This window comes from Pongo pygmaeus, chromosome 6, assembly GCF_028885625.2.
Source record: "Pongo pygmaeus isolate AG05252 chromosome 6, NHGRI_mPonPyg2-v2.0_pri, whole genome shotgun sequence".
Classification (NCBI taxonomy): Eukaryota; Metazoa; Chordata; class Mammalia; order Primates; family Hominidae; genus Pongo; species Pongo pygmaeus.
Window position 1 is genome coordinate 48197580 of NC_072379.2, and position 18569 is coordinate 48216148.

The following is an 18569-nucleotide window of genomic DNA, read 5'->3' on the forward strand; positions in this document are numbered from 1 at the left end:
TTAAGAAAAGGAAGGAAGATAATTAAGTTACTTTCATTAACTAGATACTAAGTGAGCAACAGGAACCTCATAGAAGTTCAAAACCTAAGAGATCAATTAAATAATAATTTCTTGTTTTTCTGTTCCTGTAATTTGTGGGACTGGCCATGTAAAATAAATCTGCAGACCCCTGTGTGATCTGATGGTCAGTGTGGTGGTGGACCAGGGAATCTTGCTAAGTATCAGAACATGATAAGAAAGTAACCACAGAGCCGAAAAACATTCCTGGTGTTACCTTAAGTTATAAAGACAGAGCTTAAAATCGAGCACACATCTTATATCTATGTGAAGCAAATGAAAAAGATGAGCAGATATTAGTCTGTAAGGAAATATACCAAACTGTTAATAGTAGTTGCTTCTGGTTGGTGGGGACAAAAAGTGACTGTTTTCTCCTCTGCATTTCTTTGACACCTACTGAATCTACACTTGTCTTATTATAGGAAATAACAATGGCCCTTGTTTTTAAAATGTATTAAAAATGTTTTGTTTTAAAAGTTTGCTTCAAGGACACAGCCTCTATAAGATTCCCATTTAATGGTAACATTCAAAAGTAAGAGAATCTGAAATAAGTTTGCTCTGGCTGGTCTGTCTACAGGATAAACCTGGGTCATACGTAAGTTAGCTCTTCTCTTAGCCTAGATCCACAGCTAAGTGGATCTAGGTGATGATGTGCAGTGAGGAGCAAATGTGTTAGAACACTTGCCCCTGAGGCACCTCAAAGGCAGACTTTAGGGTTTCTCTCTTTCTCTCTCCCTCTCTGTTTTAGACCAATAAAAAATGTTTATCTTTTAGCAAGAAAATGGCTCTTTACACAAACATCTTCAGATAGTAAAACTCACACAGCAATGAGAAATCCGTTGATGCACTGAGTTAGAAAACCAGATTCACAGGATGTTTGAGTAAAGTAGCATGGGCCCCTTCCCCTGCAGTCTGCGGGTCTCAGCCGTGTGTGCAGAGCGCACTTCCTCTTGACATCTCAGACCTCAGATTTTCTCTGTGATTAGAATACCCTGTATTCAGCTGCCTTTCTGGACAAGAACTTGCAGAATGCTGCTTCTGCTGCCGGGCATCCTGGTGGCCTCCCTGTGGACATGTGAGTTGCTTTACCCAAGGGACATTTTGCTCATTGGAAGAGAGGCACAGAAAATGTGGACATTTATTTATTTTTAATTTTTACTTTTATTTTAAGTTCAGGGGTACATGTGCAGTTTTGTTATATAGGTAAACTTGTGTCATGGGGTTTGTTGTACAGATTATTTCATCACCCAAGTACTAAACCTGGTACCCATTCGTTATTTTTCCTGATCCTCTCCCTTCTCCCACCCTCCACCCTCTGATAGGCCCCAGTATGTGTTTTTCCCCTCTATGTGTCCATGTGCTCTCATCATTCAGCTCCCATTTATAAGTGAGAACATGTGATATTTGGTTTCCTGCTCCTGTGTTAGTTTGCTAAGGATAATGGCCTCTAGTTCCAACCATGTCCCTGTAAAGGACATGATTTTGTTCTTTTTATGGCTGCATAGTATTGCATGGTATCCCCATCAATCCCATTACTGAGTATATACCAAAAGGAATATAAATCATTCTGTTATAAAGACACATGCATGTGTATGTTCATTGCAGTACTGTTCACAATAACAAAAACATGAATCAACCTAAGCGTGGACATTTAAATCACACTATTTTCAGGTGGAACAAAGCCACATGGTCATTCAAGCTAAGCTGACAAATTCCACCATTACCTTGAGTTCTTCAGGAAGAAAATGTAAACTTCACACCCAAGCTTTCCCTTAATAGAGAACAAACATACCATCTTAATCAACATCAACATTTCATATTGAAAAATTTCAAAATTTTTGGTTTTTCTTTCAGATACAAGAGGAGACAATCTCATAACACAACTTGTAACATCCATCACCAAGAAAAAAGGAAATACAGCATTTCTTGAATGCCAGATAAAATCCAGTACCTTTAAGAAGAATGTATGTATACACTGGTACCACCAGAAGCCAGACCGGCCCCTAAAGCGAATTCTGTATATCTCCTCAAATGAAAATGTTGTCCATGAACAAGGTGTTAGTGAGGAAAGATATGAAGCAAGGAAATGGCAAAGTGACTTGTCCTCCAGCCTGAGAATACACCGAGTTGCCGAGGAGGATGCAGGGATATATTACTGCACCTGCTGGGACACACTCTATCAAAATGCTCCACTGTAACTGAACAAAAACACCTCCCACGCCCGCTGCACCTGTGAAAACACACACCTCCTCTTTTCTGCCTCCTAGAGGCACCTGGCTGCTGGCCACAGAGAGCTTTTCTCTGGTGCATGTGTCCTGAGCAAAGTCTGAGGAGGAGCCCAAGGGCCCAACTTCTGATGCTTCTTTCAATGAGAAACTTTATCATCCAGACTCATCCCTCTGAAGCCTGGGCTGGCTTTTGGGCTAGTTTATTGACTTTGAATGAATGAAAGAGTGCTGGAAAATACAAGACCTTTTGAGTGACAGAGACCTGGGTTTCAAATTCCTGCTGGACCACTTACTGACAGTGTGATCTAGGAAAGTTCTTAATGCCTTTTCATTCTGTTTATCCAGCTTCAGGTGGGGCTAACATTAGTCACCTCATAGAGTTGCTGAGGTCTAAGTGAGCCTCCACATATGAAAGCTTCTGACATAGTGCTCAACAAATCACTTCCTTTGTGTCCTTTCCCTTATGACTAAATCGCTGAGCTATCTCAGCTAAAATAGTGATGCTTAGAAATGTAAAAACAGGTCAGGTGCAGTGGCTCATACCTGTAATCCCAGGTGTGAGGATTGGAGGCCAGGGTGGAAGGATCGCTTGAGGCCAGGAGTTTGAGACCAGTTCAGGCAACATAGTGAGACCCTGTCTCTAAAATCATACAAAAATTAGCTGGATGTGGAAGTAGCCACTTGTAGTCCTAGCTATTTGGAAGGCTAAGGTGGGAGGATCACTTGAGCCCAGGAATTCGAGGCTGCAGTGAGCTATGATGGTGCCACTGCATTCCAGCCTGGGTTTCAGAGCTAGACCCTATCTCTAAATAAATAAATAAATAAATAAAAATAACATCTTATATTGTCCCCCAAACAACAGTAAATTATAACTTTAATTTTGAAAAACTAAAAATTATGCATGGGAAAAGACTGGAGGGTAATAAACCAAAAAAGATTTTTTCCTCCAAAATTTTGCTTCAGTCACAATAGAGTATAACGTCACAGTGTCTAAAGCAATAACTACATGAATTTTTAATATTTATCACACTGTGAAGTTTGGGGACACTTCTAATCTATAAAATGTACATAGTACTGAAAGAGGTTGTGAAATTATAATATCATTTGTTACTATACACAGTGATTATACTTTTCCTCCAATACTCATGATAATGCATAGCTACCCACAACTCTGACAAAATATGGCCAAAACAGGAGTGGAGAAAGTAACACTTAAAAAAACAATAGGAGGGAATTACTCCAAAGGGGAAGTTAACATTGACTTATTATAACAGAAGTGTTTTCACGAGATCTTCTTGGATTTGATAGTTTCTTTACACCAGAACGTGACAAATACCACTGCAACAGAACTCCCTGTGAAGGACTTTCATTGGTTCTAAAACAAACCTTTCCCTCCCTATCGCAGAGCAACAGCTGCCACTACATCTTCAGTCCTAATCTGTGCTCCCTTGTAGCATCTACTCCGACTAGCCACTGGCAATGTCAGCCTCATAGGTTTTTCTTGTCTTTGGCTTGGGTTTGTAGGTTGACTTCACTCCTTTCTTGTCCTTTGTGTCCACAGTCAACTGTTTTCAGTGCCTCTCATTTCTCTTCCTTGCTTTTCAGATGGAGACACCAAAATGCGAATATCTCAGGATCAACTCCTCCACACGCAGACAAGACAGAACAGTGGACATAAGGTGCAAGCTGTCTGGGGTTCCCCTCGAGAACACCATTGTGCACTGGTATCAACAAAAAGAAGGGGAGCCCCTGAGACGAATCCTTTATGGCTCAGCCAAAAATTACAAGCAAGACAGGCCCAATCCCGGCTTGGAGGCAGATGATAAACATGATGGTATCTTTTACCTGATCATTAACAATGTTGCCAAGTCGGATGGAGCCACTTACTACTGTACCTGCTGGGATCTCACAATGTCACAGAGTCAGAAGGGACCTGTAAGAAAATCTTCCTATGACCACCCCCTGACTGCTTTCATACTCCTGCAACCACAACAGACTCCTTAATGCTCTTGTTCATTGGTTCATAGGCTGTTTGAACAGGGAGGGCCCTTGGAACATATTTAGCCCAATGTCCCCACTTCAAATGAGGAAGCTGGGGGCACAGAGACAGCAAGTGACTTGTATCAAGCTAGTTTTAACCACTGAGGTAGGGCCACATTCTTGCATTTCAGATTCTCAGTCCAGCGCCTCGTCCTGCCTCTCTCATGGTCTTTATTGAATTTCTTTCAGCAAAATCACATCTCTTTCAAAAGGGAACTGGGACGACTATGCGTCATCTTCCTCAGTGGTACCCCTAGGCCCCAGTCAAGTGTGATATAGGCCAAACATGTGACTACCACACTGCTGAGAAGGGGACAGAGGTCAGCAGGGATGGACTTCACACTCCATCTACCCATGTTGTCTTCCCACAGCTATTTACTGCCCTTTGTTTCTATAGCTTCCTAACTGTTCTGAAATCCCTACTAATCAGAGCAGTTTCCCTGGTATGCCCATCATGCATATGGGCATGTGGGAAATAGAGATTAGCTTTTTTTCTGACTAGATTAGTAAATTCTTGTAATAGAAGGACCTGCTGAACCAAGGCTGGAATTTCCTACTCTTCACTCTGAAACCTGGAGCCAATCCCAACTGGCTGGCCATGCACTTGGTTCAAATTGGGTAGCCCTGGCCTGCTTTCTGCTTTCTTAGAGTGACCTAGGACTTGTTCATGTCCAAGGCCTTACCAGCCACACCTAGAAAACAGCAAGAACAATAGTAGCAACCATATCTATACCATTACATTATAGCTCAGTGCCTCTCTTCTTGGATGTCTGACAAGTAGCCAAAAAAATTATTGATTCCAATTCCATTCCCTTCCCCCAATCTCCGAGCATGTATTATTTTCCTCCCCAGACTTTCCTATTGCAGTAAGTGGCAACAGTATATTGTATTGTCTGATGCAATGGCAAGGGTGTTTTCTCAAGCAGATAGTGTTTTGTTGACTTCTGTGTTTTTTGTTTCTCCTAGTAATGAGAGAAGAGTGCAGAGACGCAACTATTATTGAGTTTCCTGTGATATAAGATCTGAAGGGAGGTTACAGGAGCTCTGGAAACTATGGTTTCACCTGCCAGAAAGACACCCACAAACCAGGCCCAACCCTGTGTGGTCCAATCTGAGACTGGAGTAGGCTGTCTCAACAGAGCCCCCGACCAAAACGCTACAGACCCAGTGCAGAGAACACCCAGTCTTCTCTCTAACTTATTGCAGGTTTAGAAACTCTTTGTGTTCCCCCTGACATGTGCAGGGCAATAGGCCAGCCATGACAGCAATGATTGTTATTCTGAAGTGCATGGCCCAAATGGCCCCATGGATGCTATAATCTCCTGGTGTCACTGAAAGACAAATAAAAAGAAAGTAAATTGTGAGATATGATTTGATATGCAGATTCAACTAGCCCCACTCCTCACAGATTATTTTGCTAGGTGTTGGCACTGACTACTCATTGCTTTTTAGAATATGCAAATCAACCATTTTCATCTGCTTTTTATTTCATTTGGTATGTTCTGTGATTCCTAGAAAGCAATAACCAGCATCCTCTATATGGCCATTTGAGAAACAGATTCTCTATATTATACAGACCTAGACTATACCTAGGAACTGCGTTCCTTCCACACATATCTCTCCAACTGTGAAGTAATTAATGAACAGGGTTTGGGATCTGGAAAACTTGAACTGAAATCCTGGCTCAATTTGAACTCCCTAATTCTGTTTCCTCACATGACTTTTAATGGTAATAACCATTTATAGGGTAAAGCAGAAAGAGATAAATGCATAGTTAGTGCCTGACTCATGGTAGACACTATATTTATGAGTTTTCTTCTCTTTCACTATCAGAAAGCACAGGCTCATGGAAGGTAAGTGAAAAGGAGATTTGGGGCTTAGAGTAGAGTATTAATTTCTCAAGACATTCTTCCAGACACGAGTCTTTTATGCAAACATTTCTTGTTTGCCAAAAAGAAACAAGTGTTTCACCAGGCATGTTTGCCTGTGGGAGCAGTATCAGTTGAAAAGTATCTATAAATCTACAACATGCATAGTGGCATGTTAAATACCCCAAGTGCAAAAGAAACCCTGAAAGACTAAATCATCAGGTTAAGAATGAAGACAGGTGGCACAATTGCTAAAAGAGAGAATCTGATTGAAAGTGCAGTGACCTGGCCTTTCCCAAACACTGCTTCGGTGTTTTTAGAAACAAGTGAAGATCCACTGGACTATATTGTAACATATCTGATATTATCTAAGTGATGACATATGTGAAATCAAATTATGCTAATTTATGAAAGTAGGTGGTCCACAGATTGTCAGTATGTGATTTTTTATCTCTTGTACATGTCAGATAATGTGTTTATTTCACTTCAGACAGTGGTCTCTCTTGGAAGTGTCTTAACTTACTTCTGTACCTGATTTAATTAAGATCCATTAAAATTTCTAAAAGATAAACCAATGTGAAAAAATTGTGCAAATTATTATTTTGGTTCATGTTGGCAATCAAACCCCGAAATGAAATGTGAGATATATCTTCATATCTTTTGATGGTCTAACAAATTTGGTTGAAGCTGTTCTCTGTGAAAGTTATTATCATCAAACTTGAAAAAGTGATGCAAAACTTCAAGCAATGCAGTTATCAACTTGTGCTTTACCTCATTTGACTTACTTGTTATTTATATATTTGTTCATTCATAACCCATCTTCTTGGAAGCAGGATTTAAGTGGCCTCAGTTTAACTCAAGACATGACAAATATGGCGGCGGGGATGTGTGTGTTCCAAAACACAGGGTTAGAGGCAAAACTGCTCATCTTTATACACATTATTTAGGTTTCATTTTACGCCTTTAGTAAAACCGAACATTATGGTCTTCACATAGTTCTTTTTTTTTGTAAACTTAGTAAAGATGTTATAATTCATTACTTACTTTGTTACATTTTATTACTTAAATCTTTCATGGCTGTTGAAATGTAGACAGCTTCTGAGACTTCTGATACTTCCCCACATGGTCCTGGAATAAGGAAAAGCAGACGACAAAAACGGATTGAGTGGGCATCATCCCATCTACGACAGGTGCAAAGGGTAATTGACAGTACAAAGTAACAATAACTTATAATTTTCAGATAAAAAGACACAGAAATAAGATGTTTCCATTCTACCTTACGAAGTGAAGTCTCTCTGTCTGAATTGTTGCATAAATGATAAGAGAAAATTAACCAGTTTTTAGCATCTACTGTGTCCCAGGCTCGATTATAAATATCGTACAAAAGTCCTGGGAAATAAGTCTAATCCTCTCCATTTAAAAGATGAGGAAACTCAGGCTCTGAGAAGTGTGTGTGCCCAAAGGCACATCACCAGGAGTGCAAGAACTGGAATCTGAACCTGGGTTTTCCAATTTTAAAGTGTCTTTTTCTTCATTCCCAACTTCCTGAGATAATAATTTATTTCATAAGAATATTTTAAAAACTTGAGCAAACTTGTTAATGTTTGTTGCTGCAGCCACTCTGTCCATCTCCACCATCACTGCAACAATGCAGGTCCTGGTTGCCTCTTATTGGCTTATGGTGACCACCTATAAAACCATCTGTTTCACCCAAATTGCTGTCCTGGGGAGCACCCCTTCCTTTCTGCTTGCACATTTATCTTTCTCGAGTGCAAATGTGATCATGTCACTTTCCTCTCTAAATTTTTTAGCAAGTCCTCATTGTCTATTCTTCTTTCAAAAACATTTGTTTGAAAATACTGTAAAAATAGAAAATTTTCCACATTCTTACTTCTTAAAAATTAATGTGTTAAGTTTCTCCTACCCCATTTCCATCCCATGCCCCTTTACTCAATGGATACAATTAATCTCCTACATGTTCCTTCTGGCCACGTGTAGCTTTGTCATTTTAATTTTAATCTATTTGGACGCTGTGTTATCTGCGATGAGGTAGAGTGATATTTTTATTTTCTCAGGTAATTATTTTCCTAATGCCCGTTTCCAAACAATCCATCATTTCCTTTCAATTTAAAAATGCTGCAGCGTGTTTTAAATACGCACAAATATTTGACACATTTTCTGGAGAATTTCTGTTTTATTTGTCTGTTTCATTATTCTTACATCATTATCATATTATCTCAGTAGCTTTGTGATAAGAATTAAGATATACTATGCCAAATGTCTATTCACTGTACCATTTTTCAGAGATTGAGTGGGCGTCATTCCATCTATCACAGGTGTAAAGGGTCATTGACAGCGCCACGTAATAATTTTGAATTTTCTATTAAAAAGAAACCCTTTCCAAACATAATTTTCACCCAGCCCCATTGTCTTCTCCATTGGTTTGGGGGCTGTGAGCTGCCGTGTATGGACAAGTGCCCTATGTGACCTCATTCATACCTTCCTGAATGAGGACTCGTGGGACTTAGGCTGGAGCAGGGTGGATCTGGAGTGGACATGGAGGTCGTCAAGGCTTGTCCTCCTCAGTCCTTGCAACTGAACACCTCGTCTGTACTCAGGAGATCACACAGCTGACCCCGGCTTAAGATGGCAGATTTTTCAACATATTAGATAACTGGATTTGTTTTTTTTTTGGTCATGCCTCAGTATAATTAAAGAATGTATTATTTCATGGGAGATAGAATTCTACAAATTTCTTCTATTATTCCAGGAGAAATAATAAGTCATTGCAGAACACATTTTTTCATTTGGCATTGCCTTGGTAAAGCATCGTGTTGCCAAATGATAAAAGTGGCTTTTTGAAAGTGGAGACCTTTGTTCAAATTTCTCAAGTATATCTCCGTTGACACATTTGCATTTTCAGTTACTAAAGAGCTTCCTCCTTTCAGAAGTATCTTCCCAAATTGCTAACAGAGAGGCCCTGGTGTTTGTGGGAATAGAAGGGCTTTTCCTTTGATGTACTCTCAAAGCAATTTCAACACAATTGAACACCTGGAAACTAAAAAAAAAAAAAAAAAAAGACAATTCTCTGAATACTTTTCCTGGTAATTTAGAAAAGCAGTGGGTTGACCCATTAAGCCTGCTGTTTTCTCTTCCTGCTTTTTTTTTTTTTCCATTTCCCTTTTCTGTTGGTGCTTTTCAAGAATTACCGCCTTAGAAGAAAACAGGCAATTGATGAGGAAAAATTACAAACTATCACATGTCACAAAACCTATATTCAAGGACTTCCAAAAAGCCAGAAGATGAAATTGCTAGTTCAAAGTTGTTGGATTGCTAGTCATGTCACGAGGATCAGAAGGCTGAGATTTTTGTAGAAGTTTAGACCAGTGTGATACCACTGGTTGGTTCAAGATATTTGCTGAAGGGACAAAGCTCATAGTAACTTCACCTGGTAAGTAACTTTTTTTTCTGTTTTTATCCCAGTAATGAAAAACTGATAGATGCTTTTTAGAAAAAAATGATCAACCTTATCTGAATATGTCACATTCCTGGCCTCAGTATAAGAACAGCAATTTTGCAGGTTAGCTGAATATGGAAACAAAACGATTTTGTACATGATATCTTCCCTTCCCTGTCTGTAAGCAGACTAAAATTCTACTTTAAGAATACACACACACACACACACACACACACACACACACACACAAAGTAGACTCTGGCAAGAAATTAAAATGTTTTGAGGACCATGTCTATACACCATTGGTGTAAGTCCTTGGTCCAAGTTACTTTTTTGTTGGTCTTTTAAGTGAGAGACATAAAAATGGAGTTTTATTAATTACGTCTTCTCTGTATTTTGAGATATAACAGTGCTCCCTTCTTCTGCTAGCCTGCCAAACCCATGTTATTGATTTTGATCTCATCCTGAGAAATAGCATAGAAAAAAATTACTTCTTACAGTAAATTACTATAGAAGGTCAATACATCCCACTTATTAGTGCTCTAGTTTCTTTGAGGGAGGCTGAAGTCAGTCAAAATTTATGCAATTGGGACTCTTGTTATATCACCTGGAAATGGCCCAGTTTAATGGAATTTGTAAGTTCAACCAGCCATGTCAGCTCCAAGGTCAATGAAAAGAGTCTTCATCATTTTACATCTTCATTTGTTCATTCATCCTCTCAGCAAATATTTATTAAAAACAGTTTTTGTTCTTGATGCTGGAGATAAAAGGGCAAAGAAGACAGTCTCAAAACTCAAAAGCTGCCAGCCTGGCAGATAAGTATCCTAGATTCTGGCTTGGTTGAGCCCTGTCCACGTTCTTTGGCCTGTGGCTGCCAGAGAAGCAGAAGGTCTTGTGTTCATGAGCTCATTTTCTTTCTTAATTTATGTAGCAGTTATTGCTTATAAGATCTATGTATTGTGTTTGGTGGGAGGATTTGATAAAATGACCCAATATTGTCTAAAATAAGGAGAAAATTAATATTAGTAAAGTTTATTGAGAGCCAGACACCATGCTAAATAGTTTCAGTGCTTTATCTCCTTCCTTATCAGACCTATGCAGGAGATCCTCTTAGTCCCATTTCACAGATGAGGAAACTGAGGCCTAGAGAAGATCAGTTACTTTCTTAAAGTCACATGACTAGTCGCTGTGGCAAAGTCTGGGATCTATGTAAGCTTGTCTATTCCAAAGTGCCTGGTCTGGACCCTTATGTGATATTTAGAAATATTGTCATATTTTTATACTTTGAATATTTCCTCTTCTGTAGCTTGACCCTATGAATGGACTCTTTAGTTAACTATTTTTCTAGTAACAACTCCCAATTTGCATTACTATTTGTGTATTAATACAATTCTTCTACTTCTAATTATGGCACTGAAATGACCTCTCTCTCTTCCAAAAAGTCATATGGAGTATGCATTTATTAAATACTCAAAATATAATTTTTAGGGTATTTCTATAGAATGAGTCATTTTGACATCATTCCACTCAGTTGTCTTTCTGTATTGGCATCAAATTTGCTAGATATGTTGGAACTGATGTAGGAACTATCGCAGCTATGCTATATTGCAGTGCTAAGTTGCATAACTCAGAGCTGCCTCGGATTCTCTGTTGAGTAGCACACGACTTAATTCAATGAAACTGTATAGATATTTTCAAGTCAAAAGTAGCAGTCTTTCAGCAATGAATCATCATTAAGAATTCATACTTTGTAACAACTCATCTGGTATTCTATCAGTGAGAACTGGATTCTAAAAAGAAGTTACTTTATTTATTTTTATTTTTATTTTTTTGAGATGGAGTCTCACTCTGTCACCCAGCTGGAATGCAGTGGCATCATCTCTGCTCACTGCAACCTCCACTTCCCAGGTTCAAGAGATTCTTCTGCTTCGGCCTCCTGAGTAGCTAGGATTACAGGCCCCCACCACTACGCCCAAATAATGTTTTTTTTTTGTTTTGTATTTTTAGTAGAGATGAGGTTTCACCATGTTGACCAGGCTGGTTTTCAACTCCTGAGCTCAAGTGATCCACCTGCCTTAGCCTCCCAAAGTGCTAGGATTACAGGCATGAGCCACTGTGCCTGGCCAAAAAGAAGTTACTTTAGAATCAATCTAGATACCCATCCCTCCATACATATGAATCACAAAATACCTAGAAATCATATTGAATATCTATTTATTAAACGTCAAACATAAGAATCCTATTGTTGTCTCTCTTTGAAAATTAAGGAAATATTAACTCTAAATTACACTTAAGACAGTGTATACAAGAAAACTTTTTAGGGAAGATTTAAAAGATTCAGGCAAAATCATGAGAAAAGGTAAAATTCAGACTCTCTAATGTATGTGATACAAGGAGAGAATGTACATAACCCAAAGTGCCCAGGGCAGGGTGAGGTCAGTTCTTAAATTCCTGATTACATTCAGATCCAGTGTGATTTTGTTTGAACTTCGTCTTGACTTAACGTCAGCAGGGCCAATTTTTATGTATTTATGTAAATATTGAAAAAAATGTTGGCACAATTTTAAGACAAACACAAAGGGAGATTCTTATAAAGGCTTCTCAGGTGGTGGGCAAGAGTTGGGCAAAAAAATCAAGGTATTTGGTCCCGGAACAAAGCTCATCATTACAGGTAAGTTTTCTTTAAATTTTGCAATGTAAAGAAGGGATGGGAGGCTGGCAGGCAGGAGCTGGCTCAGAATTCTAGGATTCCCTCCTGGTTTGGTCACTAATCATGGTGAAATCTCCAGAGAGGTCAGGTTCATGCCTTAGGAGTCAGAACTTTTCCTGCCCTCGCATGGGAGACATTACTAAGGAGCTTAGACCAACTGCAAATCTCTAAATGATGGAGGCCTTATGTTCCATTGGTATCTCTCTGTTGAAAGTTTTGTGAACAAGTTTAGTTTAGAGATTTTATTTCTTCAATTCTAAAGATAACCAATGGAAAAAAGTAAAAAAAAAAAAAAAAATCAGCTACCCTCCTCATTTGGTCACCGAAAGATGAAATATTTGATAATTTGACCAAAGAATGGTTAATATCAAATGTCAAAATATTTCTCGGTGTGACCATATTTAGAAGTGACATAAGCAGCATTTATTGTTATTTAAATCAGTCCAATGAGTTTGTTTATTATTTGTTAGCTTAAGCTTAAAGATGTAATTTTGCCTGGATGAGAGAAAACATCTCATAAAGATACTCTTAGTCTGTTAGATCCACTGAAATGAAAGTTTTCAGAGAATTTTCACAAAGTTGATAAAGCATTGAAAAAAATGAAAGCAGTTTTATATTTTTATTTCCTTAGTGGTTGAGATCTTATGATAAAATGAACTTACAAGTTAAAAAGTGACCTTCCGATTCTCTTTCATCCAATTGACTTAATGAGAATTGTAGCAAGCAAATTCACAATTTGTAATTTTCTGAGAAGTGATTTTTCAGGAAAGTGTGGTGCAGGAAAAGGTATGGACTTTGTTTCTCGACTCTTGGGGCTAGCACTTTCTATGTAACTCCCTTTTAGGAAGTGTATTTTGATTTACCAATTGTTCAAATTATAAAAATGCTGGTTCATTATAGAAAAATTGGAAAACACAAAAATAAGCAAAAAATTATGATTTGATATTGACCCTCATCACATTATCATTTTGTTATATTTTTATTTAAACATTTTTCTCTGCTTTTTGTTTGTTTGTTTCACAAAGTTGGAATCATACTAGATACACAATAATAGATCTGGGTTTTTCACTTCACACTACTTCATAAACATTCTTTTCAAATGTCCTTAATATTTTTCAATACCAGAACAAAGTTGAAACTTCTGTTTTCAAGTTGATCTGTACAATGAAGATAATGGAGATTATTTATCTACAGTGGATGTTGTAAAGATTAAATGAAATTAAATATAGAAATTACCTACCAGAATGCCTGGCACTTGGTAGGTGATAGAAATGTTATTTCCTCTTCCAGAATTCAAGTTACTACCCATGAGAGGTCTTTATACACTCAGGAATACAGATAAATGTATCAACCCCCATCTATTCAGCAGCTCACTTCAGAACAAATATCACTCTTTGTAAAATGCTTTCTATGTCTAAAAGACTAATTGTACCTGCTTCTAAAAGTAATTAGAATGTTTTACGTATTATCTCAAATATGATCTACCTGAATACAAGGTGATTTTTCATTTTCAAGAGAAAATTTATATAAGTTTAAGAAAATGTGTATTTTCCCCTCCTCCAACTTGAATATGTAAATTTATAGGGCTACAGGTAAACAGTCAAATGTCTACCTATAACATTTAATTTCTTACCTGGAACGTACTTTCAAAGTTAAAAATTATATCAACATCAATATCAGTTGAGAAATATTGCCTTTGTTGCCCTTATACTTCATTAAAACTTTTGTTTTGATGCTTCACATGCATGTAAAGCATCTATCTCAGAGCAACTTTCTAAGGCATCTCAGGTCAAAGCATCCACTTTGGAATCCTCTTATGATGGTGTCCCTGAATATTTTATTCTAAGAAACAATTATTCACTCACAAAATAAAAGGACATATTTTTTTCTGATTTATTCTGTTATTCTACATTTGTATGAAGTAAAAACTACAGAGACCTTAGCCCCAAGTAATAATGACCAAATCTATGATAAATTTCTTTGCCTTTTTTTTTCTTTTACCAGTGCTGTTCCCAAAACTAGCATTCATTGAGTTCATTTCATGTTGGTATCTTGTCCAGTTAGTCCTTCTGGATCAAAACAGAGTATTAGAAGAACATTTTTTAATATGAGAAGTTACACAAAGACTGTACCATACATAAGACACCTCCCCATGTTGAGAGAGAAAATTTTGGGAAAAAAAGCCTCATTTTAAGTTCTGGCACTTTCTATCTAAATTTAGTATGTAGGTGTCCCTATCACAGAGCCAGGATTTGCGAACATATTCTCCATTCCTTGTGTCTTATTTGAGCTTGACCTTACAAAACAAACAACTCCTGGGAGCAAAAGAGAAACATGCTAAATGCACAAACTCTTTGTTATTTATTTAAGCTACCTGTTTCCAAAATCTATTTGAGAAGACCCAAATTAAAAGACACAAGCACAGTCAGACCATTACATAAATACAGATGATCTAAAGCCTTAAGGAAAGGAGAAGGAAAAAGGCCTCTGATTACCTAACAAGGAGCACAGTTTAAAATTTTATGCTCAAAGGAAGGAGAAAAAGGTAGGGGAATACATACATCTTACTAACTGATAAAAAGAAGCACACCAAATTTTCAAATATCATATTTTCTGCTATTAATTGGAAAAAGACTTCAATGCATGAGTCCTTTAGAAGGGAATGGAAGAGTGGGCATTGCCTTCAACCTCCATTTTGGAAAATGAAAGGAATGGTCATGAAAAACCCACCGCATATTACCACTGCATCAGTGCTATGGGCATCCTGACACTTAATGAAATGCATAGATGGTGATGCTCAGCAGACATGGTCAGGCAGATAACATGTAGTGATCTAAAGTGACAACAGAGAGATGGATTTGAGGACCAGGCCTCCTGCCATTTTTCTACCCATTCTCCCTTGAATGGTCAAGCCAGGTGTTTCAAGCTGGACTTTGGCATAAAACTAGACAGAAGTCAGTTTGAGGCTGAAGTTTCTGGTGAAAATTGGAAGGCAAATAAGTTGTGCTGCTGATTAGAAAAAGGCTCACTTGTTTTGAAAAACACAAGGGAAGAATTTCCATATACTGACTGCTTATATTAGACTTTAGCCGATGTTCCCTTTGATTTTCTTAACACGGCAGATAAGGCAAATGATAGCCAAGTAAAGATTGAGCACGTGGAAGGCATGTTTCTTGTGATGATGGGGACGATGGCTTTGAGAATCCCAGAGCAAAGTGGAATGCAAACAGAGGAACTGAGAAATTATTCTTCCTGCTTAATTGCTATGGATTTAACTGCCACTCCAAAATGCTGAATTTTTTTTAGTAAGGGCAGTGCTTGGTCCTATAGAGTTAAAATGTCATGTCAAGGCACACAATCATAGCAAACAGATTGCTAATCATAACAATGATGATGACATCATCATCATAATCTCTTATATTTCCATAGCATTTTTTTTTAGAGACAGGGTCTTCCCCTGTTGCCCAGGCGGGAGTGCAGTGGTGTGATCAAGGCTGACTGCAGCCTCAAACTCCTAGGCTCAAGTGACCCTCCTGCTTCAGCCTCTCCAGTAGCTGGGCCTACAGGCATGCACATCATGCTCAGCTAATGCTTTTTTTATTTTTAGTAAATATGGGGTCTCACTAGGTACTGTGTTGCCCAGGCTGGCCTCAAAATTCTGAGCTCAAGCAATCCTCCCACCTCAGCCTCCCAAAGTGCTGGGATTATAGGCACAAGCCACTGCACTGCGACCAATAACATTTTAATCAAATTGCTTTTTTATATCTTGTTTCATTTTGGTTTCACTTCAGTACCGGTAGCGATGTTGAACTGATTTTGAAACATCACTGTTTTTAGACAAATAAAACACCAAAAGCTTTAAGTTATTTGATTTGTGGAGTAACAGAACTTGTTATGAGCAAAAATGAACCAGGACTGGAACCCTGGTCTTTTGAGAATCCCAGACCACCAGAATTTGAAGAACTCAGGGAAACTGAATTAGAGTTTTTGATATGGACTGAATCACTGTGGAATTATTATAAGAAACTCTTTGGCAGTGGAACAACACTTGTTGTCACAGGTAAGTATCAGAAGAATACAACATTTCCAAGGTAATAGAGGGAAGGCAAGAAATGATTAAGCTGGAATAATGTAATAATGTTTAGAAAAAAAGATGAACTGGATGGGGATTTGATGTAGAAATCTTAGGAGAGACTTTAAAACAAATGCTCACACTAAAAGGGAACATAGATAACATTGCACAAATATCATAATAGGATTTGGCTTTGTGCATATATGGACTTCTATAAAGTGCTCATATATAATGTATGAAATGATCTCATTAAAATGTTAGGCCCTGAGACCAAATGTATTATGACAGGTAAGTTTGTGATAGACTCTATAAAGTGGACATACATTCATCTCTGATGGTCAAAGATATGTTGACTCTTGTTGTGAAAGAACCCGGGTGTTGGAGTCAGGTCCACCTGGAACTCTGGCTCCACTACTCACTGCTTAGTGAAATTGAGTGATTATTCTCTGGCCTCAGTTTTCTAATCCATAAAATGGGATAACAGTATGAATTCAGCAGGGTTGTATAAGAATTCCACAAGATAGTGTGAATTAAGTATTTGGCACATTGTCCAACCCAAAATATGTGCCCAACAAACGTTCTCTGGATTCACATGTAAAGAGAAAATGGGATCTACTATGGAGACTTGCTCTCAGCCCATCAAATTTACAGAACAGCAATTCTCCAGAGGATTCAGCTGTACTTCTAACTGCTCAAATGGAAGGTTATCTTAACATCAGCTCACACACACAAAAATTGAACTTATGGATTCGTTTCCTGTTAGCAGACTTTTTAATCACTTGGCAAAAACATTGTATTAAGATGTCTATTTTTTATCTTTGTTGTTCTATGTGGTTTACTTAATCCTTTATCTTAATTGATATCATTTCTAACACCAACATATTGGTCCTAAGACTTATAGCGAATTAGTTTAGGGTTCTGTTCATACGTCTCAGGAAAAAATGGTTAAAATCTTACCAAAAATGGTCGAGATATCAAATCAATTAAATCCAGTTGGAAACGTCGTAAATCTGAAATACATATTTAAACATAAAATGGCTATAACTATTTAACTAATGAAAAAATAAGAAATAGAGAACACTTAAATAAATATCCATATGTAGATTTGATATATCATACCGTCTATAAAAAATGTAGTCGATATTTGGTAAATTTACAATGTTGCATTTTAATAAATACAAACAACTTAGGCAATTTAACTCAAATATACTATTTGATTATGCAAATAAATGTACATAAATGAATCCAACAGGTTTATTATTTTACATAAATAAAATATACAAATTCTATTTGTTATTGAAGTAAGTAAAAATGTACCATACTTGACCATAAAAAACACTCTTAATATGTACATTTTAAAAGTAGTATTTTTAAAAATCATGTGAGAGGATGATCCAGAATATCGGCCCTTACCATGTATAATCAAGTATGCTATTTAATGATTCGTTAACTATTACATTGAGAAAGTTATGGAAGTTCCAGATGCATTTTGTCCTGAAAAGAATGAAACTTAAAGAATCTAGCTAAAGAAAGGGGACAAGAGGCAATGAATGCTGTGATACCATACAGAAAATGTCCAAGTTTATCATTTGATTTTTAATTTCTTTAGTACAATGAATTAGAAGTATTTCCATGAAGAGACTCTAGTTCCTAGGATGAAAATTAGATTGGAAAATATATTGACTAGAGACTAAAATTATATAAATATAATGTGCAATTGAAAAATTAATCTTATATTTTATAACATGCTTTTAAAATTAGAAGCAAACTATATAATGGAGAAATATACACTGTCTCACAAGTGTAACAAGTAAAATACTATTTGCACTAAAAGCAAAGAGTATGAAATTAAGATGAGCACATTATGCCTAATTAAATTTATAGCGTGCTCAAAAATTAATATTTCTGTATATGTTTACTAATTTTGTATGAAAATCAGAAGCTTTGCTACACAAACAGAAATTATCAAGATTGTTTTCTTTTCTTCTCAAATGAGAAATTTAATTCTTATTTTCTTAAGAAATTGTTCAATTATTAAACTCACTTCAAACCAGCCAAAGCATTGGAGTTTCAATTGGAAATCAAAATAGAGAGAATTGTAACATTTATAATTTCAGTTAGTAGATTAAAAATACAT

The 18569-nt window shown here is 37.2% G+C and overlaps 1 gene segment (V, D, J or C); it reads left to right on the top strand.

Moving 5' to 3' along the window:
- LOC129040734 (T cell receptor gamma constant 1-like) overlaps nucleotides 1-18569 on the top strand; it is a 61099-nt gene that overhangs the window by 35246 nt on the left and 7284 nt on the right. Inside the window, 1 exon segment of the C gene segment in view lies at nucleotides 12270-12321. Within this exon segment, the coding sequence occupies nucleotides 12270-12321 (52 nt within the window).